The sequence below is a fragment of the Apodemus sylvaticus genome, chromosome 7, assembly GCF_947179515.1.
Source record: "Apodemus sylvaticus chromosome 7, mApoSyl1.1, whole genome shotgun sequence".
Classification (NCBI taxonomy): Eukaryota; Metazoa; Chordata; class Mammalia; order Rodentia; family Muridae; genus Apodemus; species Apodemus sylvaticus.
Genome location: NC_067478.1, coordinates 17,708,445 through 17,732,830, shown reverse-complemented (window position 1 = coordinate 17,732,830; position 24,386 = coordinate 17,708,445). Strand labels below are relative to the sequence as shown.

General features: G+C 44.8%; 1 protein-coding gene across 1 annotated transcript in view; it reads right to left on the bottom strand.

Annotated features, from left to right (window-relative positions):
* Col6a5 (collagen type VI alpha 5 chain) overlaps nt 1–24,386 on the bottom strand; it is a 99,910-nt gene that overhangs the window by 57,110 nt on the left and 18,414 nt on the right. Inside the window, exons 4-13 of the mRNA XM_052187443.1 lie at nt 22,665–23,297; nt 19,920–20,480; nt 17,175–17,729; nt 13,948–14,523; nt 11,252–11,827; nt 8,998–9,338; nt 8,813–8,894; nt 6,360–6,502; nt 4,134–4,226; nt 1,818–1,871 (exon numbers count right to left, since the gene is read on the bottom strand). Coding sequence (XP_052043403.1) covers nt 1,818–1,871; nt 4,134–4,226; nt 6,360–6,502; nt 8,813–8,894; nt 8,998–9,338; nt 11,252–11,827; nt 13,948–14,523; nt 17,175–17,729; nt 19,920–20,480; nt 22,665–23,297 — 3,614 coding nt within the window. The remainder of the gene's footprint in view (nt 1–1,817; nt 1,872–4,133; nt 4,227–6,359; nt 6,503–8,812; nt 8,895–8,997; nt 9,339–11,251; nt 11,828–13,947; nt 14,524–17,174; nt 17,730–19,919; nt 20,481–22,664; nt 23,298–24,386) is intronic.

Sequence of the window (24,386 nt, the reverse complement as noted above, 5' to 3'; positions counted from 1 at the left end):
TCAATATGTTTCTCATTAACTCTAATTTTCTCAGGAAATATTTAGAAACAGCCAAGAGCCAGAGTTAAACACATCTGGAGAAAACAACCATGTGCTACTTGAGTGTGGGGACATACTGTCTCTGGGATCTGGGACAGGCGTGTGAGGGATTATGTAGATTAAGTTATCTTCTGAGTATGCCTGTGAGGAACAGTCTTGATTAGGTTAAGTTTAAAAAAAAACTGAACAAACAAAAGCAAACAAACCAACCCACTCACCCTAAGGTATCACAGCCTGAGATATCACTTCTTGGGTGTGGGTCCTCAGTTGCATAAGAAAAGAAAGCATCAGGAGGGGGCAATACCGACAGGGGTGCTATCTGGAGAAGAGGCTACTCTCTGCCTCCTGACTGTGAATGCAGTGTAAGCAGGTGCCTCAGGTTCCTGAGCTGTGGCTTACCCTGTGATGAACTGTCCCCTTGCATCATAAGCCAGTATAAAGCCTTCCTTTCTTTTTTTTTTTTATTCGATATATTCTTTATTTCAAATGATTTTCCCTTTCCTGGATCCCCACCTCCCCGAAAGTCCCATAAGCCCTCTTCCCTCCCCGCTTCCCCATCCACCCCTTCCTGCTTCCCTGTCCTGGTATTCCCCTACACTGCTGCACTGAGCCTTTCCAGGACCAGGGGCCTCTCCTTCCTTCTTCTTGGGCATCATTTGATATGTGAATTGTTTCTTGGGTATTCCAAGCTTCTGGGCTAATATCCAATTATCAGTGAGTGCATACCATGTGTGTTCTTTTGTGATTGGGTTACCTCACTCAGGATGACATTCTCCAGTTCCACCTTGGGTATTTTTCTTTTTTTAGAAGAATAGGAAAAATAGCTAACACAGCGTCCTCGTGAGGGAAGGGGCAAGTGAGCCTTCTTTTATCTGTCTTGCTTCCTTTACCCTGAAGATCGAGTGGGCCCTACACAACCTCAAGGTGTTGCCCACAGCCGCAGGCAGCTGAGAGGACCTTAGGCTTCCTAATGTCCCATAGCCTGTGCTTTCAGTTGCTATGGGCCCTCAGCAAGGCAGAGAGGTGACTCGCCACACACAAAGGCATGCTTATACTGGCTTAGAAGAGTTTGAGACCCACTGGGGTACAAAATGAGCCAGGTAGTGTATCCCCTTAGTGATCCGTTCAAAGCAAACTAGACCGGCCTTGAGTCCTAGAAAAATTATCAGAAAGCTAAATGTCCTGGTCAAGGTCTCACTCCTTGCAAGTCTCATTCCAGAGTCAGAGCTTTTAAGCATTATAAACATTTTGAACTGAGCAGTCCCCATGCCCAGCAAAGCCACCCAAGGGCCTTCTGGCCCTCCACATTCTACTCAAGGGTGAGAGGCCACATGGAGGCTCTGGTTTTAGAGTCAAACACTGAGGCTTCCAAACCTCTGGGTAGTGTTTAGGCATGAAGTCATGCTCTTGGAGACAGCCTGCCCACTTCCTCTCCATGGTGGAAGGACATGTGCTCCCGTACTGGGCCTAAAAGGAGCTCTTTAGCAGAAAAACTGCTGCATTCTATTTAGAGACACAGAGGAGAATCACAGACACACACACCCAACCCTGATTTAAAAACAACAACAATCCAGTCCCTGGCATGGGAGCTGTTCCTATCCACAGCTTAAAGTTAATGAAGGGGAAGGAAAGCAGCCCCTTCCTCCACAGCACTATTTTAAAAAGAAAACACACACACACACACACACACACACAAATTTCCTCTACCTCATAAAGCTTTCCACAACAAAGAAAATCAGTAAGTGTGCGTTCCAGGGATGTGGGCAGTGCCAACTTACAGGGTCTCCGTCCTCTCCCCTGTGTCCTCTGCTGCCTTTTAGACCTGAAGAACCCTGGGAGGAAAGACAGAAGGCCATTTAACCATATTCTTTCTGTCAGTTCAAACTCATGAAGTAAGTCACCAGGCGTTCCAGGTTAGACCCTCCCTTGCACATTGGATAGACTTTGTGCCAATAAAGCCATGAGGTGCAGAGGATCCAACATCTGCAGACTGAAGGTCCACTCTTATACCCATGGTCACCATTTTTAATATGTATTTGTATTGTTTTCTGTATGTGCGGGCAGGTTTTACGTCAACTTGACACAAGCTAGAATCATCAAAGAGCAGGGAGCCTCAGCTGAGAACACGCCTTCCTAAGATCAGGCTGTAGGAAGCTTAGAGGGTGTTTCCTTAATTATTGTTTAATAGGGGAAGGCCCAGCCCACGTGGGTGGTGCCACCCTGGGCTGGTGGCCCTAAGTTTCATAAAAAAGCAGGCCAAGCAAGCCACGAGAAGCAAGCCAGTAAGCAGCACCCCTCCATGCTCCGGTCTATTTAAGTTTATGCCCTGACTTCCTTCAGTGGTAAATGGCAATATGAAAGTGTAAGTCAAAAAGCCCTTCTCTCCTTAAGTCGCTTTTCATCGTGGTGTTTCATCACAGCAATAGCAACCATAAGACTGTGTGTGTATGCGCATGCATGTTTGTGTGTGGGTGTGTGTGTGTGTGCACACACACGTGCACATGTTTGTATGTATATGTGTTTGTATGTTGTGTTCGAGTGCATGTATGTGTACATGGATGCAGGAACATGTGCAGTTCAGAGGAGGGCCCTTGGAGCTGGAGTTTCAGGTGGTGATTAACACCCTGATGTGAGTGTGGGAACTAAACTCAGATACTCTGGCAAGCGCCTGAGCCCCCTCTCCAGCTCCATCCTTGGCAAATCAAAAACACCTGCAGAGCTCATTTGACTTTCTTCCGCTTCGATGAGAGCCATCCTTAAACCAAGTCACTTTTCTGCCGTCCACAGTTTAGTGGCTTCGTTTACTTGCAACAAAGATCTGTTGAGGTTTGCTTTCCCTACCCTCTACTGCAGACCTTTGCTGTGCCCTAGAGCACAGCGCTGACATGCAAGAAGAAAGTTCAATAAACGGAATATCACAATTCAGCAAAACATTCTGTGTAAATTATCCTTCAACATGGAGAGACAAAGCAGAAATCGCCAGCAAGTATTATAATTGCTCTGTTTGGGACCGAAGAGAAGGCGCAGTGGATGAAGATGCTTTTTGCCAAGCTTGGTGACCTGTGTTCCATCCCCAGAAGTCACAAAGTGGAAGGAAAGACCAGGTTATTGCAAGCCGTCCTCTGCCTCCGCAGGTACACCACTGCATATGCCCTCTACCCCTCTAAAGTAAATAATTTAAGTCTTTTTGAAATATTGAGGGGAAGAAATGAAGGCTAAAATTGTTAAAATGAAAATAAATACTTTGATCACAAAAAGTCCTTTTAACACATCTACAATCCATTTGAAAATGCATATCCAGTGAATACAATATAAATACACAGCTTAATTGTTACAGTGAGTTTTGTGCCACAATTATATGTGACATCTGTGCAGTCATCACCCAGCCAAGAATTGGAACATTGGCAGTCCCAGGCACAAGGCCACCCCATCACAAGCACCCAGAGCCCTATACCCTAGCCTACCTCGGGAGTGCAGTTAACACTTAGGATAACACTTCCTGGACTTTAAAGCTATGTCAAATATGCTATGCTTAAATATGCATTCTCGGATGGAACAGCCCACTTTAATAAACAGAACCCTACCTATATATTCTCCTGCTTCCTCTTTTCTACTTTCTGTGGTCATTACAATGTAGGTAAAATTCATTCATGTTTTTTAATGAATGTAGTTCATTTGTTTGCATTGACACAGTCTTCCATTGAAAATGCCATGATGCATTTTTGCATTCTATTGCCCTGTAATTGATCTTCTATAATCCTCTTTTATTTTTGCAGCTCGGTCTCATTTACTGTTGAAAACCCACAACCCTCTCCACTATTTTAACACTTTCAGACTGTCTAAAGCAGATTTAAAAAGGATAAATTGCAAACCTCCAAAATAACCTCACTAGAGATATGGAAGAGAAAGGGGGAGTTGTTCTCCGTATCCAGAGTGAACCCTTCTGATCCCACTCCTATACTGTGGAAATTACAGAAAATGCCCGAGGCAATTACATTATATGGAACAAAGGTTGCAAATTCAACTATTGCATTTCTGCCCCACTCAACAAAGCAAGGCATGTTAGAGAAAAAAGAATCACAGCCAAATGGTACCTTCGAGGCTTGGAGTCCCCGGACTCCGTGAGGTCCTGGAATCCCTGGACATTTGCAGAAGGTACAGCAGCAAGCCCTTTCTGCGATGTTTCCCTAGAGACAGAAACAGAGCAAGACATTAAAGAAGGCAAAGTGGGATGTGCCACAATCAGGGATCTTCTCACATGAGAACCCTGCTCAGACACATCATAGCTACCTACAAACCCAGGCCCTGCCTTGGGGGGGGGGGGGGGTTACAAGCAATAATGGGGCTTTATGACTTATAGAGAGAGTACTAGACCAACAGATGGTGTGGGCAGAGTGTCCCCACTCAAGGAATGACCTCAGTTGATGGAAAGGGTACCAAACACAGGCACGGCCACAAGCCAAGTTAACTTGAGACATATTGATTTCTATCTGAATATCTCCTGACATTTCTATTGTATAAATTATTGGGAGTTGTTTAATGACATTAGAGACTGGTTGATCTGTTGATACCCTATGCATTCATTGAGTGATATGACAAATGAAAGGAAGAGTAGGGAAAAAACAAATTATGATGTTTTGAGTGCAAATGAAAACCTTAAGGTAGCAAAGTGGTCAGGTATCAGACGCAGGCAGAGCATTCTGACTTAAGGCTAGCCTGGTCTACATAGAGAGTTCCAGGAGAGTCAAAGATACACAGTGAGACTTAGTTGATAGATAGACAGACAGACAGGTAGGTAGGTAGGTAGGTAGGTCGGTAGGTCGATAGATAGATAGATAGATAGATAGATAGATAGATAGATAGATAGAAAGAGAGAAAGAAAGAAAGAAAGAAAGATAGATAGATAGATAGATAGATAGATAGATAGATAGATAGATAGATAGATAGATAGATAGACAGACAGACAGACAGACAGACAGACAGACAGACAGACAGACAGACAGACGGGCGGGCAGGCAGGCAGGCAGGCAGACAGAAGACAACCATTAATGTTGCCTTACCTCATACCTAGTAGGATGGCTACTCTCCAAGAAAGGATGCAGTAAGGGAGTAGATGATGGGAAATGACAGGAAAGACTGAAAGAAATATAGGAGGAAGGGAGGAAACGAAACACATCGAGTGTCCAGGAAGACAGAGAAAACAGAACTTGTGAAACATGGAAAACAGTAGATGTGTTCGTCAAAGCACTACAGAGTTATCCATTCTGTAATCCCATTTGTGGGTACACACCCAAGAGCTGAACCCCGATCCTGAAGAGATGTTTGCTCATGCGCATTCATCACAGTGTCATTCGCCTTTGCTAAGTGGTGGGAGTGACCTCTAAGTGTCAGGGGCGAGGAGAATGGATAGATAGTGCACAAAGAGGGAATCCTGTCACAGGCTAAAACCTGGCAGGGCCTTGAGAACAGCGCACTAAGCCACTCACAAGTAGACAAATGCTGCCTGAGGCCGATATCAGGGATCTTAAGTATGGAAATGTTTAGAAACAGAAAGTGGAGTGGGGTGCTAGACTCTGTAGAGACTGGGCAGAAAGAGGCCATACTTCTGGTTGAGGATCTATGGGTTCCAGTCTTATAAGGTGGAAACTCCCTAGAGGTCCATTGGACAGCAATGTGCACACAAGCTAGTGCAGCTGTCAGCCTTGACTGTCAACTTGATGATATTTATAATCACCGTAGACACAAACCTCTGGACCTGTTTGAGAGCTTTTTCTAGATTAGGTTAATTAAGGTGGGGAGACCCACACTACACATGAGCTGCAGCAGCACCGTCTCATAGGTGGGACAAAAAAGAGGAATCTAATCACAGTAACCCCCTACTCTGCTTCCTGACTGTAGATGCCGTATGACCAGTTGCCTAAGGTTCTGGCTGACGTTTCCCAGTATGATAGGCTCTATCCTCCAACTTTGAGCCCCAATAAACCCTTCCTGTATTAGCTGCTTTTGCTGGTTATTTTGTTTGTAACTACAAGACAAGAAACTAACACAACCATATATTGTATGCTTCATTGTTGAGATGAGAAATTCAACATTTCTACCATAACAACAAAACCCAAATGCAGTTACTGAGAAACATTTTTAATCTAATAACCAAAGACATGTCAGTCTCAATGCTTGAGAACACTGGGGAAAATACAATGTCACAGACTTGTGCATGTTTTAATATCCTAAATGTCATGCCTTTAACTTAATAGTACAAACAACAGCGGTCTGGGAAGATGGAGATTCCAGCCAGCTTCTTGAGGTAGCTGATGACTCACCAGATACTGTGAGAGCTTCTTGCCCAGGTCTAGCATTCCAATGGTCAGCTGAGTCCTGTAGTCAAATCCTTTTCCAAATTCAAAGCTGGAAAACTCATCGTGGCCGAATGTGTTAAGGGACACCACCAACAGAGCATCGAGTCCTAGTTAGTAAAGGTAACCCATGTGAAACCCAGGGGCCCAACTACTCATTCAAAAGCAGAAAACATCATTCAAAAGCAGAAAACTGAAAAGTCAATCATCAGAGGAAGCAGGATTCTCCATACACAAATAGCAGACTCCCCTGCATTCCTGAAATCATGTTAGACTCTTGTCTCTGACTTAGCTTGCAATTCCCACAAGAAAAAAACATCCAAGAGAAACTACTGATAAATCAACTGGAAAACGCCAGCAGAAAGTAGTGTTGAATATCTCACACCAATTCTGATGCAACCTTGGACATCCAAATGTGATTTTAAGAAGTGCATTGTCTATCTTTGGGGTCAGGCTCTGAACTTTCTGGAATAAGTATTAATAACAGTTATCCTCCAGGGGCCTGGACTCTGGGTGTTTGCTATCTCAGATAAATGTATTAGTTCATTTATTCATTCAGTAATTAGTTCCTCCACTACCTGTTGACACATCCATTCTGTTATTAAACAAGCATTTGCTTCTTAGGAGCCCGTTGTATGCTGATTATTGTACCAGGATGGTCTTGCACATTCCTTCCTGTGTCCATGTGCCTGGACTGATCAGTAAGATGGACAAAATCAGAAAATTCCAAGTTCTCTGGGAGAGAGCATCTTGGAGGATATGGGAGGACAGTTTCATGGGATATGGGAGGACAGTCTCATGGGATATGGGAGGACAGTCTCAGGGGATATGGGAGGACAGCCTCGGGAGATGTGGGAGGACAGTCTCATGGAATATGGGAGGAGAACCTCAGGGGATGTGGAAGGATTCTTGGAGAAAGTGGTATCTAAGCTAACTCTGAGGATGAACAGAAGTTGGTGAGAGGAAAGAAGCAGACATGCAGCAACAGAGGACGAAGAATGGAGGGGTGTGTGCAGAGCTCTAATGGAGACCAGAAGGAGCGAGAATGTAAACACCTTGAAGAAGGAAAGTTCTGTGTGCTGGAGCATCGAGTGTGAGGGATGCCCTTGGGCTGGAACAGGAGCAGAGGCAAGATTCTGCAGTCCCGGGTGTCGTATTAAAGAAGTTGCTACATAAGCCAAGGGCCAATGAGAAGGTGCTGAAGGGATCGTCACCCAGCAGTAAGGCAGGAAACATTCTGACTCTAAGGAGGTTATCTATGAAAACCGAATCCTCAAAGCCAGTCTGGGGCTCCTCCAAGGCAGTCTTAGAAGATGAGTCCTATTTGACAGTTAAGGGACTTTTCCTTTTGATGTAGATTCCTCTCAGTTTCTCCATCTCACCCCAGGCTAGGCCAATGCTGGTGGATACAGATGTAGGGTGAGTCGTGCTTGTGCTAGCCCACACTACTACCTTTCACAGGGATAACCAGAAACAGTGAAAGGCATCTTAGGTCAGACACTCTAGAAGCCTAATCTGAGAGGAGAAAGTGGGAGCAAGTGTGTGTGTGTGTGTGTTTGAGAGAGAGAGAAAGAGAGAGAGAGAGAATGAATGAATGAATGAATGAATGAATGAATGAATGAATGAATGAATCAGCAAAGAGAAAGCCATGAGCAGGGTTTTATCTCAGCCATGGCTGCATCTTGAGAGACTCTGAAATATTAACTGTACCAGAGTCGACCCACTCGAGGCAAGAGCACCGGACTTCTGCATGCTTACCTCACTGAAAGCCACAGTCACTGGGATGGGACTTGGTCTAACCCCTCCTGTAATGGATGCTCTTTGTTGTCAACCTGATTGACTTAACAAGCACCAAGGACGTCAATGAGGCACAGCCTTGGGGATGTCTGTGAGAATGTTTCTAGTTGGGCGGAAGACCCACCCTCAATATAGACAGCTCCACCCCATAGACTGAAGTCCTGGAGAGAAGGAGAAAGTCAATGGATCTCCAGAATTCCTCTTTCTTTGCTTCCTATTCCACTGAGATATGAGCGATCAGCTGCCACCACAGAGCCATCTGCCATCACGATGCCACCATGCCTCTACTCTGCCTTCCCCACCATGATGGACTGTAGCCCCCCCCCAAATGTGAGCCAAGATAAACATCTCCTTCCTTAACTCCTCCCTAACACCAAACTACCCTGAGTCCAAGCAGCTGGGGTCCACCAAGAGCACCTGTCTGAGGAAGGTTGCAAATGCAAATGGGTGGCTGTAACATTGAATCGCTATGGGAAGAAACATGGGGCCGATCAAAGGACGTCGAGCACATCACCAGCAGTATCTTCTGCAAATGGCTACTCACATCCCAAGATCTAGAGCACAGAGGGCAGAGACCTGGTCCCACACCCCAAACTCCACTGTGTGCGTTTTCAACTCATTACCTGCTTCTCTGAGCCTGTCTGACTGCTCTTCCAGCAAGGTGACGCTTTCGTCCTGGAGACCGTCTGAGAAGATGAGCAGGACCTACAGACAGAGACAGAGAGAGAGATGGGATGATATAAACCAGAGGTATAACTGGGAACAGAGGAACAGATATGGGGTGAAGAATGGAAGGTAGGCTGTATACCTGGCCCCTGGACGCAGATCTCTCCTCAAACATGTCCCAAAGTGACTGCAAGAACTGTGCATTCAGATGAGTTGGTCCACGGACAGCGACTTGCAACAAGCTGTCAAACACTGCTTTCTGGTAGATTTGGAACTTGGCTGGGAACTCTTGGTCACTGTCCACCTTAAAGGCCAGGCTCACCTGGGCCTCTGCACCTGCACCGCAGCTCACCCCTCTGATAGAGGTGATATCCTCCAAGATGCCTGGGAGGTACGACTCTAAGCGAGGATGACCCTGGAACAAAGGCTGGCCCTGACGGTGAGTGGAAATGTCGAACCCAATCACTACATCCACGAAGCAATCTGGAGACCAAAGAAACAAGGCTAGGTTAATCAGCAAGTGGGAACAAAGGATTGCAGAGGGGGTTAGGAAATAGGGAAGATGGTTTTGTCATGCTCCCGGGGGTATGCAGAGGATGCTCAAGGAAATGAAGCTATAGGCTAGTCTACCAACATAAAACAAATGCTTCCTCCAGCCCCGTTCATACGTAATTGCAATTTCAATGTAAATTGTAGCTACATATATATATATATATATATATATATATATATATATATATATATATATATATATATATATATATATGGATGAATTTTCCTGCTTTTAATGATGACATATCCTGAATATTTTTAACTGTCCTGGAGATTATTCAATTTCTAGCAGTCATAAATGTAAAGTTTTGCAAAGGCCAGGTGGATAATGTAGGTAGGTCAAATGGCCAGGGAGTGAAGACCATTATCTGGAGAGCAGTTGGAGCCGCATGCCTGTCCAGCTCCAACTGAGAGTGGCCAAGGGGTAAGTGAGGCCCCGTGTTGTCAGATCCATTGTTGAAGTAAAGCCTGAAAGCTATACCTTTAACACAAACTCTCAAGTTTGTAAGCGCAGTCAACTAACCGAATACGTGACCCCAGCTACCTTTGCCAGTTGCTCCTTCTCAGACGAGGGGACATTATGGCGCTACTCCAGACTAAGAACTCTGGCTTTCTAATTCCAGCCCCAGGGCTCCTCCTTCATCTTACCTCTACACCAGTACCCAATCAGGTCACAAAAAACACAGAGCACTTGGAGAGCCTGACACATGCTGTAAAGGAGGCAGTAGCCTCCTGCATCATGGCTCCGGAGACAGCACAAGGGAGAATTCCTGCCTGTGCACAAATTCCACATAGTGAGAAACGCCTGCCGTTGTGATGTCTTCACAACTCCCAGGCCCAAATGCATGGAACCTGCGTGCCCTGTGGCTACTGCCAGCCACCGCTGAGGAATGAAATCCCTGTGGGGTGGAACGCTATTCTACAGTTTCCTGACCTCACACCCTGCCAAGCAGATTCCTCTACAACATCCAAGAGGCCTTTGCAACCATTTATATTTGTAGATTAAGGAATCTGTAAAGACAACTAAAATTTTTACTATGTTACAATCTTGAAGATGAGATTCTTAAAAAGGAAACAAGGCAGGGCTATACAGACGGCTCAGTGATGAAGATCACTTGTTGTTCTTGCAGAGGACCCAGAATCAGTTTCCAGTGCCCAGAGGCTGGCTCACAACCATTTGCAACTCCAGTTCCAGTGGATCTGACACCCTCTTCTGACCTTTGTGGGTCACTGCAGCCACACAGTAGCTGCATGCAGACAAGATCCAGAGGATTGGATGCCCTTTTCTAGACCCTAAGGTCACTTGTATGCATATGGTCCACAGGTATACATGCAGGCAAAACATCCACATACAAAACCAAAACCATAAAAATAAAATAACATTTTTACAAATCTACTGTATACACATATATATATGCATACACATATACACATAAACAGCACACACATACACACACACAAAGAGTCCTTTACTAGTTTAACAATGTTGAAACAGTCCAAAATTTCAACAGTGAATTGTCATTTTCCTTATATCCTACCAGATGAAGGACATGGTCCAGGGCACTTGTACAGGAGACAGAGCTCTGTGTATGAAAGGAGCAGAAACTCTGGCTGTAGTGAGGGGGAAGAATGTCTACAGGACACAGCCAGCCTTATCCCCTTGTGCTCTGTACCCAATCCTGCCACTGAGGAAGGCTGACTCATCACATGCTTCTAGGAAGAAGCAGCAATCGCTGTCTCCTCTCACTACACACTGTTCTAAACAGACTCCACAGGGGCTAGCCCATAGTACAACCTTGGGAAACAAAGCCTGTGGTAAAACCAAACAACAGCAAGACACTCACTGGCTTTCCCACAGCTCTGGCAAATTTCACGGATCATTCTCTTCTTCACATCCACATTCTGTAGTTTATTAAAGTCTTGGAAAGTAATTATTTTTTCTGAATTGCCTGTGATGGGCAGAAGCTGTTCCTTATAAACATCTCCTATGCCCAAAGCCAGGACACAGATGCCAAGGTCTTTCAGGACCTTTACTGCGGCTGTCACATCATATCGTGGATAGCTAGATGTTATAACAACCAAAGTCTGAGGAACACCAGCGTTTCTTCTCCCACCAACGGATGGATCAAACATGTCACTCACATGCTTGAGAGCAAAGTCAATTCGTGGAAACCCCTTGCTCTGGGCCACACTGTGGACCTGAGATTTCCACTCAGTCTTGTTCAGAGAGTTTCCCAACTCAATGATCTCCTGATACCGGCTCCCGTATTGAGCCATCCCGATTTTCATTCTTTGAGACTCAATGTCAAAATTATCAATTAAGTCTGACAAGAAAGTTGTCATGGTAACAAACTCTGAATCAGACACCATGTCAGAGCCATCACAAAGGAAAATCACATCAGCTTCCGGAAGGTTACAAGCTGGAACAGAAAGGAGAAGTGTAAATTATTTCCTCATGCATCATTCTAAATTGTTCCGTTACTGGGCTACTCAAATTGCTTTGCTAAATACTTAAATTGTTTTGCATTAGCAGTGAATTGAGATAAATTAACAGAAGAGAGACTCAATGATTGGACTCTAAAGAGAAGGAAAAATATCAGGAAAGGGGAAGATAATAGATGTTTTTCAAAGTGTAATTATATTTGCATGAATTATTGAGAAAGATACTGCAGGCTATTCAGGAAGGAAGTAGGTAATTTGAACAGATTGAATACTCCCATGAAGAGATATTTTGCAAGCCTGGAAGTCTTTGCAATGTCTGCATTTCGCAACAGGCTAGGTAGCAACACCACAGTGTATTGTCGAAACTTCTGTTGTTGCTGATGCTGCCAGTTTACATGTGTATTAAATAGTATCATTTCTAAAACACTTTGGGCATGCAATAACATAGTAACTAGTCCCAACCAGCTCATGACACATTATTCTAATTGTGTATGTATAGAAAAGGGAATTCAGAGTTGGGTAAATTCATAAAAGTTTCTACTGCAGTTTTTATGTCTCAACATTACACATGTATGAGACAAGTGTGTACTGTTCATAAGCGGTACACAGGACTATCTCTCCCTGAAGCTCAGTGTGAAATATTCTAAAACCAAGGGCTAACTTTCTTCCACTTCCAGTCAGACTCCCTGGCTCTGAACAGCAGAAGGGCAATCACACATGGTAACATTGGTTGCCCAGTGTCACAGAATTCCCTGTAAAGCAGAAGGACAGATACAGAGCCAAGCTGCCCAGACAAGCCTTCAAGAAAGATTAAGCTTCCTGCAGTTGGTAGAGGCTCCAGCTGTCAGCTCCTTCAGGTCTGATTTCCGTATAGAGATATCTTGCAAATGACATGTCTTTCCCAGGGCAATTCGCACTCCCTCCTCACCCCATCCTTGCCATCTTAGCCTGACACGGGCAGCCATCCTAGGAAATGCTTGCACCGGCACTACTAAGTTTACAGCTACATTGGGTATGCACCACTGGCTGACTTCTGCCTACCCTGCCTTCCTTTTTATTTCATAAATATGATTCCTTAAAACGTTGTGTGCCCCCAAACTCCATCTCAGCAACCCATTCCTAGGAATATGCATACTACCTTTTTCTTCTAAGTAGCATGCATATTCCTAGAACAAGACCAGTGTTAGTGATGTACTAGATTTGGCAGAGACCCAGTAATGAACAAGAGGCCGAGAAACCTACAGTCTTTTGATGGGGGCAGAGGAGACAAGCTCATCATGATAATTTATGCACTATGTACTAACACCAAGAGAAAGACAAGCGCCAGAGACTGGGAGCATGGAGCAAACAGAGCTTAAACGTGTTAGGTAGATTGGCTGCAGGAAAGTGATAGGCTGGGTGTTCACAGGAGGTAGAAGGAAGTGCACAAAGAGGTGGAGAAATTTCAGAATGACAAGGAAGAAGGGCAGGGGCAACAGATGAGATGGGAGAAGTGTGTAACGGTTAGAGTTAGAAAGCTTCCAAAACACTGTAGACAGTGGTGTGACATAGTCCAGTATGTGAAAGAAACATTACAAATTCTTGAGAATGACTTGCATGGCAACAGGAAAGATGGGGGAGTTGTGATACACACACCCAGGCGCGCACACACACACACACACATGAGTAGGTACACATGCATTCATCACACACCCAAAGGCTCAGACACCATCATGGAACAGGGGGTGGAAAGATTGTAGGACCAGATAAGACATCGTCTTGAAGACTTGGTAGGAGAGTAGCTGTGACTGAGTCGTGCATGAGATCAGTGAGTCAACATTCTATCATGGAAGTGGGAGGGATCACGAGTCTCCACCCCTAACTGAGGAGCTATTTGCAGTGGGTAGCTTCTGGAGGAGGTAGACTCAGTTTTCTTTAAGGATGTAGCTCCAACAGCTAGCCCCCACATCCGTAAGTATTTGGGCAACCCCAACTGGAAAAGAAAACATGAAGATGGGGGACTAGAGATGTATGTGAGAGGTGGGTGTGAATATAATCAATGCATATCATCATTGAGTCTCAAAGAACAAACTATTAAGCAACAGTTATAGCGGCTTACTCTCTTGTGAATTATTGCATAGAGTCTCTTGCAGAGGCAGGTAAATCTCTCTCAGTTTGTTAAAATTGTCTACGTGGATGGTATTTTCTTTCTTCCCTGCCATGGTCTCCAGTTCATCTTGGTTGGCATTTCCTACACCTACTGCAAAGATGGTGATGCCTTTGTCTCTGAGTTCCCGGGCCGTGTCATTGAGTTTATCTCGGTCATGGGACTCGCCATCTGTGATGACAATCATCAGCTGTCTCACGTTTTGCTTCAGGCGGCTGCCATGCTCTTCTGTGAACAGGAGGTTGGAGTGCTGAAGGGCCTTGGCAGTGTAGGTCTCTCCTGCGGTGTCCCTGGGCCTCCTTAGATGCTCAATGATGGCCGATCCGCTCGAGTAAGTGTTAAGATAGAAAAGGATCTCGGGATTGTTGGAGTACGTGAGAGCTCCAAACTGAACTCGGTCCCTGCCAACATCTGCCTTCTTCACCAGGTGGATGGTGAGGTTCATCATACTTTCCTGTTCTCGTGGACCTATGCTGCCTGAGTGGTCCAGCACAAACACAATGTCTAAGAGTTCGATCCTCTTGCAGTCTGAAAAAAAAATAAACAAACAACAGACCCTTACAAACTCCACCACACTACCTAAATACACTGAGGGAATGAGGTCAACATTTGCCATGAGCATTCTAGGTGCATGGTCCCCGACCTCATCACCCATGACTCGCCTCTCATATGTGCACAGCTGTGTACATATGGAGACCAAAATTCAACCTCGGATTTCATTCCTCAGAATACTACCTAGCTTGGTTCTGAAATGAGGTCCCTCACTGGCCTGAAACTCGCCGAGTAGGCTAGGCTGGCTGGCCAGCAAGCCCCAAGGCTCTGTCTGTCTCCACTTCCTCAACACTGAGGTTACAGGCACACATTAAAAAATCTGGCTTTTTCAAATGGAAGCTGGAGATCAAGCTCTGATCTTTATATTTTTGTAGCAAGTACTTTGCCAGTTGAGCCCTCGTCTCACTTGATTCTTCAAGGTGGTTGCTGTCATTTTTTTTTTTACAGCGAAAGAAACCAAAGCTCAGCCAAGAGCAAGTTACAGAGCAGGATTCTAAGGGCATGTCCCCTTAGCTAAGGGGATTCATGGCTGGTGGCCCTTGTACCACACCATTCGGTTCTGCTGCGTCTCCAACCCAATACTGCCTTTGCTAATTAGCTTTCAGCATAGAAACAATGTCAGAAACCAATTCAAGGACAATAATAATGGGAGACATGCTAGCTAAAACAGCCTGCTGTCTTGGAGAGCTCAGGGGCTCATTGTGTAGGCTGGGAGTTCTTGTTCTCTCTCTCTCTCTCTCTCTCTCTCTCTCTCTCTCTCTCTCTCTCTCTCTCTCTCTCTCTCTCTCTTCCTCCCTCTCTTTTTCCCTCCCTCCCTCCCTCCGTCTCTCTTTCTCTCCAGCTGTCTTCTGTGCCCCCAGTGCACAAATCTCCCCAGATGTATCATGGGACTCCCCCACTTTGTGTGTGTTCCACCCTGGCCTCCAGAATTCAAACATAGGAATGGGTAGATATACGTATGGGAGAATGAAAGCGCCCATCTCTGCTTGCCTGACCCCATGCCCTATTCCATTTCCAAAGCCAACAGACTACTCTGGCGGTCTTCAACGTCTAGACTCTCATGGTAATTTTTTACCTTCCCTTGATAACCTAGGTATCTGCCTCTGAAGTGTCCTTTATCCTTCACTTCCCACCAGCCTATTTTACCTCCGTTCAGCCAGTGAGGCTCTCAATTATTCAAGTCCTAGATCAAGCTATCCCTCTGCAAACCTGCGGCAATGGCTTCACTGAGACGCAGTGACTGTGCCTGGCTTGAGAAACATTTATGGGTAAGTTGTTCCATGAGGCAGTTTCACCTTACGCCCCAGGCAGGGCTCTGCCAGTGTTAGTATTTATCAAAATGAAAAATACTTAAGACTAAAAAAATGTCTAAAGCTGAAGGTCTGGTCCTTTAGTACACCTCTCAATGGTATCAAGAACTTGAAAATCACTGCTGCATATAGAAGAGAAAAAAAGACTCCAGTTAGGTTGTTATTAGAAAGTTTCAAGATAATACCTAGAGCTCAGTTTCATTTGTTAATGTTCTAAATTTTCTAAACACCCAGTTTTGAAGGATAAAACCTTGAATGTTTCTATGTTGCCAGGAGATCACACAACAGACTTCTGATGTTTTCCTTTGCTCCCTTAGCTGTTTCCAAAACAGATGACAGCACATGGCAGGTTTTTAAATGTGCGTCTTCAGGCCTCATGCAGATCAATAGCTCGCTCTAGTTCAAGAGAGGTTAACTCTGATAGCATCCGGCCTGGGACACAGTTCAGTGACGGACCTTCTGCCCAGCATCTGTGAGGCAGGAGGCTTAGTTCCCAGCACTGAAAATAAAAAGATTTTGGCTCAAACTGAATATTGCTCAATACTTTTAAAAAAGCATTATGATTTATTCGAGAAATGTGGTAAGCAGTCAGGGAGAAAGTTTCACACTACAACTTCACAAGTGATAAATACATGAACAGACAACTACCCAGCTGCCAGAAGTTAAGATTACCAATCAATAAAAGTGTGCACTTTATATTTTAAATGTAAAGGATGTTCTTGGTAGGTCAAGACTGTTTAGGTTACCATTTAATATAGCTGAAAGGAAGATGCACATGTGCTTCTAATTCATCCTGCCCTGGATGATTTTATGGATATATGAAAGCGTTATAATAGACATAAAATTGAAGTAAAAATATCTATGGAAACAAAAGGGATTAATGGGAAGGGATCCAAGAAGAGAAGAGCAGAGAGGGTATATGGGTATGGGAGGACATGCTCAATTCTATATTTTGTAAAATAAAGCACTTTTTAAAACCAAAGAAAAGAGAGCTGGAAAGGTGTCTCAGCAATTAAGAACATGGATTGTTCTTCTAGAACATTTAGGTTCAGTTCCCAGCACCCACATAGCAATTCACAACCATCTGAAGCCCCAGTTCCAGGGGATCTGAAACCCTCTTCTGACCTCTGTGGGTGCATGTGGTACACAGACATACTTGCAGATTAAACAACCATACACATAAAAAAAAAAAATGGTAAGACCCAAAACACTGAAATTTGGGAAGAGGCTGAGACCACAGCGCAGCCCTCTTAGTATGAGTCAAGTCAGTATCTCACATCCTGGGGGCTTAAAGGGAAAAGGGGTGGGGGCACTTACCATGCAGAGCACACACGCGAAAGATGAGCTTACTCTCTAAGGCCTTCAGATGATCAAAGTTCTCAACATGGAAAACCAGGCTGCCATCTCCACTGATCTCCTCCAGCTCAGCCCTGTTGGCACCATACACACCCACGGAGAAGATGGTCACACTTCTGCTCCTGAGAGCCATGGCCGGGCCCCCAACTTCATCCTGGGCTTCTCCATCTGTGAGGAGGATGAGGAACTTTCTGGCCTGGGGGCGGCCCCCCTTGGAAAGATCAAAGTATTCACTTACAAAGGTTAGTGCACTTCCGGTCAAAGTGTTACTGTTGATAGGAGACATCCCGTCTATGGCGGCATAAATTTCCTCGTGTGTGGAGTATTTATTAAGCTGGAATTCTTCTCTGTTATAGTCGCTGAACTGAACAACACCGACTTGGGATTTGTCGGCACCAATCTGAATCTTCCCCACCAGATTTTTCATGAAAGTTTTCATTGTCTCAAAATTTGTAGGCCCTATGCTTCCAGAACTGTCCACCAAAAACATGATATCCGCCTTCATGTCTTCACATCCTGTTTAGGAGAAAAAGATCAGAACCTCACGGTGATTCTTATATAGGAGAACGCAGTAAGCAATAATAAATGCACATATAAGAAAGATGTAAAGTTGACCCAGGGCATGGCGGTTGCATTGGACATTCTTACTTGTCACTTTGGTAGAAGAAGCCTGACAAGAAACCTGCATCAGAAATTCACTGAGGACAACCCAAGGAATTTTATAAAGAAAATGCCACTTCCAAATGCCAATCCTTCATCCATACAATCACCCATTCATTCATCATTCATTCATTCATCATTCATCCATTCATCACTTATTCATTCATTCATAACTCTTACGTACATAGAAATACCAAGCTTCAAGGTAAACAAATGTTAAAGATGTAAATGTTAATTTGAAAAGTTAAACAGAGCCAAAGTAACCAATTCTTAACATTTTGAGACTAATGTTTCATTTAAACATAGTCATGAAACTAATGTAAAATAGTCATGAAAAACATAAATCTATGTAATCTTAAAGCAGTCTTAAGTAATCTTACATCTTAAATCTATTTTTCTGGGATAATTTTAAATTACTTAATAATTAAGTCAACTCTAGAAATAGTAGTGAAAATTATTTTTTTAGGATATTACATGCTTTAGTGCACACATATATTCACTCGCCATGGTATTCCTTCACACACACACACACACACACACACACACACACACATATAGCCCTTATAAGAACTGGGTGTACATACATACATACATACATACATACTTTCAAAAGTTTACAACTCCTATAAACTTTTGAAAATGAGTTATATTAGGGCTGGAGAGACAGTTCAGCAGTTTAGAACACTTCTTGCCTTCGTAGAGGACCCAGGTTTAATTCCCAGCACCCACACAGAAGCTAACAACCATTCATAATTCCAGTCCCAGTGGTTCTGCTGCCCTCTTCTGACCTCTGCAAGCACAGCATCTACATGGCACACACATATATATGCAGACCAAATACTCATACATACAAAACTTTTTAAAGTTTGCCAAAGCCCCGAGGTAAAGTGAACTGCTAGCAACGCTTCTGTGTGTCACATATAAAGGATTAGATACTTTCATATGCATTTGATATCCATAGAAGCGACTCCCTTATTTCTACACGTGATAGGGTCTGCTTCTAGAATGCTAATTAATATGTGTTCCCATTTTTACCTGTTAATCAAGTTGCATCCAGGCAGAAGTTTTCCCAGCAGAAGAATATTTGTCCCAGCCTTCCTTGCAACAAGACATGACCCACCCCTGAATAAGTTTGAACCAGTAAACTGAGAAACAGCAGCCCAGCCTCTCCTGGGTGCTACCACCAAAGCAACTGGGTACGACATGCTCCTTTCAGGTCTCACTTTCCACATCTGGAGGTGATGAGTACAGCTTCAGTTCCAATCTAAGGTGGAAGCCCCTGCCTGTCCACTAGACCTGAACTGCCCAGACTGCTGCAGAAGAGAAAAACAGGCAGTAACATTCCATAACTGTGAGCTGAACTGTTGCTGCTGGAGGACTTTAGTCCAGCACACAGACATACTGTCTCGGTCCATCAGTCCCTGCTCTGGGCAGACTACTGATCTCTTGTCCCTCAGGCTCCTTGGCACTCTAAGCTCCACTCACTAGTTAGGTTTCATTTTCTTGTCTGTGACTCGATACCTGAACCACAAACAATATGGCAGCCTCCTCACATCAGCCTAGAACCTTCTTCTCTAAAGAAGAATCTATACTGTGCTTCCTGACGCTCTTCTTTTCCTGGAGTCAACACTGGGGACCTTTCCTTCCCATCTTGCTCTTAGACCTCAACTGTATATGACAACTGTATTATGGTCACCAGCAGGGGCAAGGGGAAGATGAGTCCTGTGACATGGAATTCTACCCGGAGCACCACACATTTCCTTCTTTGCTTTTCTTTCCAATGGCTCAGAAAAAAAAAAAAAAAATCACGCATGTTTTGCATCCCTGTCCTCTCTTTCCAGTGAGAACCTCAGCCACCTTCTAAATACCCAGCTTTGGTTTTATTATCGCTGTGTGCGTTTGCTCGCTTCCTTGCTCGCTTTGCAGGGCTGAGGCTCAAACCTAGAACTCATCCATTCCAAACAAGTGTTCTACCACCAAGCTACCGTCCCATCCACACCGGACTTTCATGCAGCCCCTTTCTGGGTTTCGCTTTGGTTTTCTTACCTTTCTCAGAGCAGATGCCGTGAACAATCTCATTTTTTATGTCCTTCAGAGAATCGAAGTTCTGCCCGAAGTTAACCCTTTCCTCTCTCCCAGCAATCTGCTGCAGTTGTGTTTTGTTCGCCTCGCCAATCCCAACGGCATGAATGGTGACGTGCTCGGCCCTCAGTCTGTTGGCAGGTTCTAGAACGCTGTCGTTTGACTTCCCATCAGTCAGTACGATGAGGTAACACGGCGCTCCATCGGTCCTCTCAGACTTTCCCTTCTTTATCATTGGCAGTATGAAATCCAGGGCTTTTCCCGTGAACGTAAGACCTTTGAGTTGCTTGATGTTAAAAACAGCCTTCTTCAAGTCAACAGCATCCGTGTAGCGAGAGATGGGGAATTCCTCTTCATACTTATGTGAATACTGCACAACTCCCACCCGGACTTTGTTGGGGCCAATGGGAAACATGTCTATTACAGATGACATAAATATCTGGATTTGCTCAAAGTCTTTCTTACGGATGCTGGATGACCCATCGATGAGGAAATAGATGTCGGCCTCCTTTGTATCTACACAGCCTAAAAAGGAAAGGAACACGTGAGTATGAGCTGTGCACGCTCCGTCAATCACAGAGCATCTCGAGGGAAGTTTGTCCCAGGCTTTGTGAGGGAACATGAAGCTGGACAGGATCTAAAGAACAGGGCCTCAGAACCAGGCAGTGATGATGCACACCTTTAATTCGAGCACAGAGGAGGCCAGGATAGCCAGGGCTACACAGAGAAGCCAGCCTCCAAACCAACAAACAAAAGCATAAACAAAAACAAAAAACCAAACAACAACAACAACAAAAAAAAAAAAAACCAAGCCTCTGTGTTAGTGAACAGCCTGGATCTTTCTGCCCATTTTAACCTTTGAAATGTATCACCATCCTGGGAAAACACAGAAACACATAGAAACACAGCAAGGCATAGTGATTTATCTAAGATCACACAGCCAGTAGATGAAGAACACATTTTCACACTGTAAGTTTCTCCATATGTAAATGAGCCAATCTTCTAAACACAGGGCAACTTGGCTATTTTAGAATTCTCATTGTTGGTAGCTTTGGGGCAATTAATGATTCCTGATACTGCTGTAGTCTTTGAGCAACCATTCCTTAAGAAATAAATAATCCTGAAAACAAGTGCAACCCAAAGAATTACAACTATGAAATCAATACACAAAGCTTGGGGGCCGAGATCAGGATCCTCTGCAAAGCACAGGTTGCTCTGGGCTTGCAAACCTTGAGAGCAGGCAGAGCGAGCCGGTGCATAATCAATAAATAGCTGAGAAGTCAGGCAGCAGTAGCCAGAGATGGTAGAGAGAGCACGTGGAGCACAGCAGGTGCCTGCACCTCCGCCCTCTCACACAGACACTGGACTGCTCTCATCACCAGTCACTGATGTTCTTATTACACTGACTTATCGCCCAGCCAGGAAAGCCCTCGCTGCCCAAGTGTGAGCATCTACATTAAGCATGGAGGGGGGCACACATTTCTGTAATCCTAGTGCTGGAGAGGTAGAGTCAGGAAAACCCCTAGGGTCTGTTGGCCAGCCGGTCTAGCCAAACCTGAGGGCTCCTGAAGAAGACACAGAGAGTGACCTCTGATCGCTACATACAGGCACACACATAAGTCTGTACACACGCAGGAGCACATGTATATATACAAAAAACCCACCCGTTATACTAAGGATACTTTAAAATTAAATAAAAGTGACTGTCAGTAAAATTGTTCAGTAAGTAAAGCGATGGCCATGCAAGTCCGACGCCCTGAGTCCAATCCTCAGACCCACGGTGGAAGGCAGGAAGTGACGCACACACTGTCCTCTCAACTCCACTCAGGTGCCAGGCCACATGCGTGCCTGTACCTCAAATGCCTCCTACCCACACGATAAATGCATTCTTAAATAAAATCAAAAGTCATCTCGTTTACAGCTCACTGACTGGCAGTAACTAACCCTTGGATGACAGCTGCAGAACATGTCCACCATTTGATTAGGCAGAGGTGAAGTCTGTCCCTTGACATAAGGCCTCACAGTTCAGTTAGACAGAGACAGAGCTACCGATGTGTAGATTTGGCTTCTAAAATGTTTATTGTCAACTGGGTGGCACTAGACCTCTCAGTCACAAAGCCAGCTTTCAGCAAGGATGTCACACCCCTAGCAGTGTTTTAATTATAATTTAGTTTCTATCTCATTGTGCCTAGGAATAGAAAATGCTCTGCTCAGAGGACATGAATGGCCAGGCTCCTGGACACTGACAGGTCTAACCGTTTAGTATCTGGAGTTTGGATAATGTAAACACCCTTTGATTTATTAATGCTCTAGTTCACAAACAAACAACAGAGACAGAGTGACAAGCAAAGAGACATCATTAAAAACCAAGCCAAGCCCAGTGTTATCTGAAGGTAAGACTATAGGTTATTTTTTTCTTCTCTGTGTCCATCTACACCATAAAAATGTTTTATGTATAAATGTGGATGGCTTTATTACAGCTCGCTGAGGCACAATTGGTGCGTTATAAAAATCGATCCATTTTAAGTATGCTGTTCAATGGATGTTGGCATATTTATAGCTATGCAACCATTACCCAAATTCAGTTTATTTTTAACATTCTCCTGACCCTTAAAAGGCCCCTGACTGAGCTTTGCTCAATGCCCATTCCTGCCCCAACCCTAGGCAACCATTCCTGTTAACCAGTAATAACAAGTCTCCTAGACATACCGGTTTTATCCAGCTCCATTTGTTCAGCATGGATAGAAACTTGGGTCCAGATTTCATTGTGTATCTTCTTCAGGAAGTTCCCACTGTACGATTCCAGGTGACTGTAGGAGCTGTGTGTGGAAATGCTCTGCCTGGAAGGGTATGACACTATGTCTTCTAGCTGTGTGTTGTTGGCCCCTTCAATGCTCAGTGCGAACATAGTTACGCCCTCCAAGCGCAGGTCCAGTGCAGCCTCCCGCACTGCGTCATCTGATGCTCTGTGGGTGACCAGCACAGCAATCTGGGGGACCCCCTGTGCCTTTCTGCTGCCACTGGACTCTGAGAAGCCCTCCTTCCTCATCTGCTCAATGGCAGCCCCAACATTAGACGCCCCACTCCGGAGGGAGAGCCTCTGGATTTGCTGCTGGAATTCAGACTGGTTGGTGCTTGACCTCAGGGAAGAAATAGTCTGAGCCCTGTCACTGTAGCTCATCAGCCCAAGCCGCATGCAGTTTTCTTTCACATCCACAGAGCCGGTGACATTCTCCAAGAAGTTCTGCAGGTCCCTCAGATTTTGTGTGGTCCCCACTGACTCGTCCACCAAGAATATAAGGTCAGCAAGGGAGTCTTTCTGGCAGGATGTGGGAAAGGGAACTGTGGAGACAGAAAAGTTGTAAGATCAGGAGAGACCCAGGATGAGAGGACTTCCAGGATGGTTGAGACGCTAATTAAAATGGATGGGGTTATCCCAGACAGAGTCCAAATTGCTTCCTCTTATTAAACAAAACATCAAAATTCTAAATAAGACTGGCAGGGTCATTGAATTCAGAGGTTTCATGTGTATACTTTCTTCTGTGCTTAGCAAGTTTCCTGCCAGCTGCTTACAGCCAGCATTGTCATGGTCACCCCTGTGACCACCTCTACAATAACCCTCTTCCCACTGCCAGTGTGACCACAGTCACCAGCACAGTCATTGTCACTACCAGCACATGAAACTCATCACCAGGATCACCAGTATGACTGCCTCCACCATGGTCCCCACCCCCACCTTTCCCCAGCGATGCAGCCATCATGGCTACCACCACCTTTGTCACCCCTCACATGCCTACATGCAGGGATGGGTTGGCAGACATATTTCTGACCTCAACAAACTCACACTCAGTGGCCAGATTATATTCTTTCAAGAGGTGACAGCAAAAGCAGGTGGCTTGACTGATTCTACTGGAAGTGTAGGTGTGGTTGGGGAACTGACTTTCACCCATGTGATCCGTAAAGCCAGGGCAGGCCTTTCTGAAAGGGTCCCATTTAGATGAAAGTTGTAGGATTCAGTCATAGAAAATCTGGAAGAAAGAGAAATTCTAGGAGAAAGAATAGCAAAAGGCAGGGACAGGCAAGACATACATAGTGGCTAGAGCCAACGGATGAAGGGAAGCCATGGTGACGAGCTCAGAGGGGAGCAGGCCCAGATCACCTGGAAGTCACATGACCTGTTTCAAAAGTCTTAAGTATCGCTCTAGGTGTGAAGGAAATTATGAATTCAAGGTTCCAAGAAGCAATTGTTCCAGGCCCAGCAAGAGACAGGACAACAGCCCTGAAACAGAGTGACAAGATCAGTTCTGATGCATGACTAGAGTCAGCAGAAAGCTTAATGACTGGACACAAATGAAGAAAGAAATAGAGGGAAACTCCTGGGCTCGGAGCTTGTGCGTATGCATGAATGGGGTCAGTGTGCCCTTCTAAGAT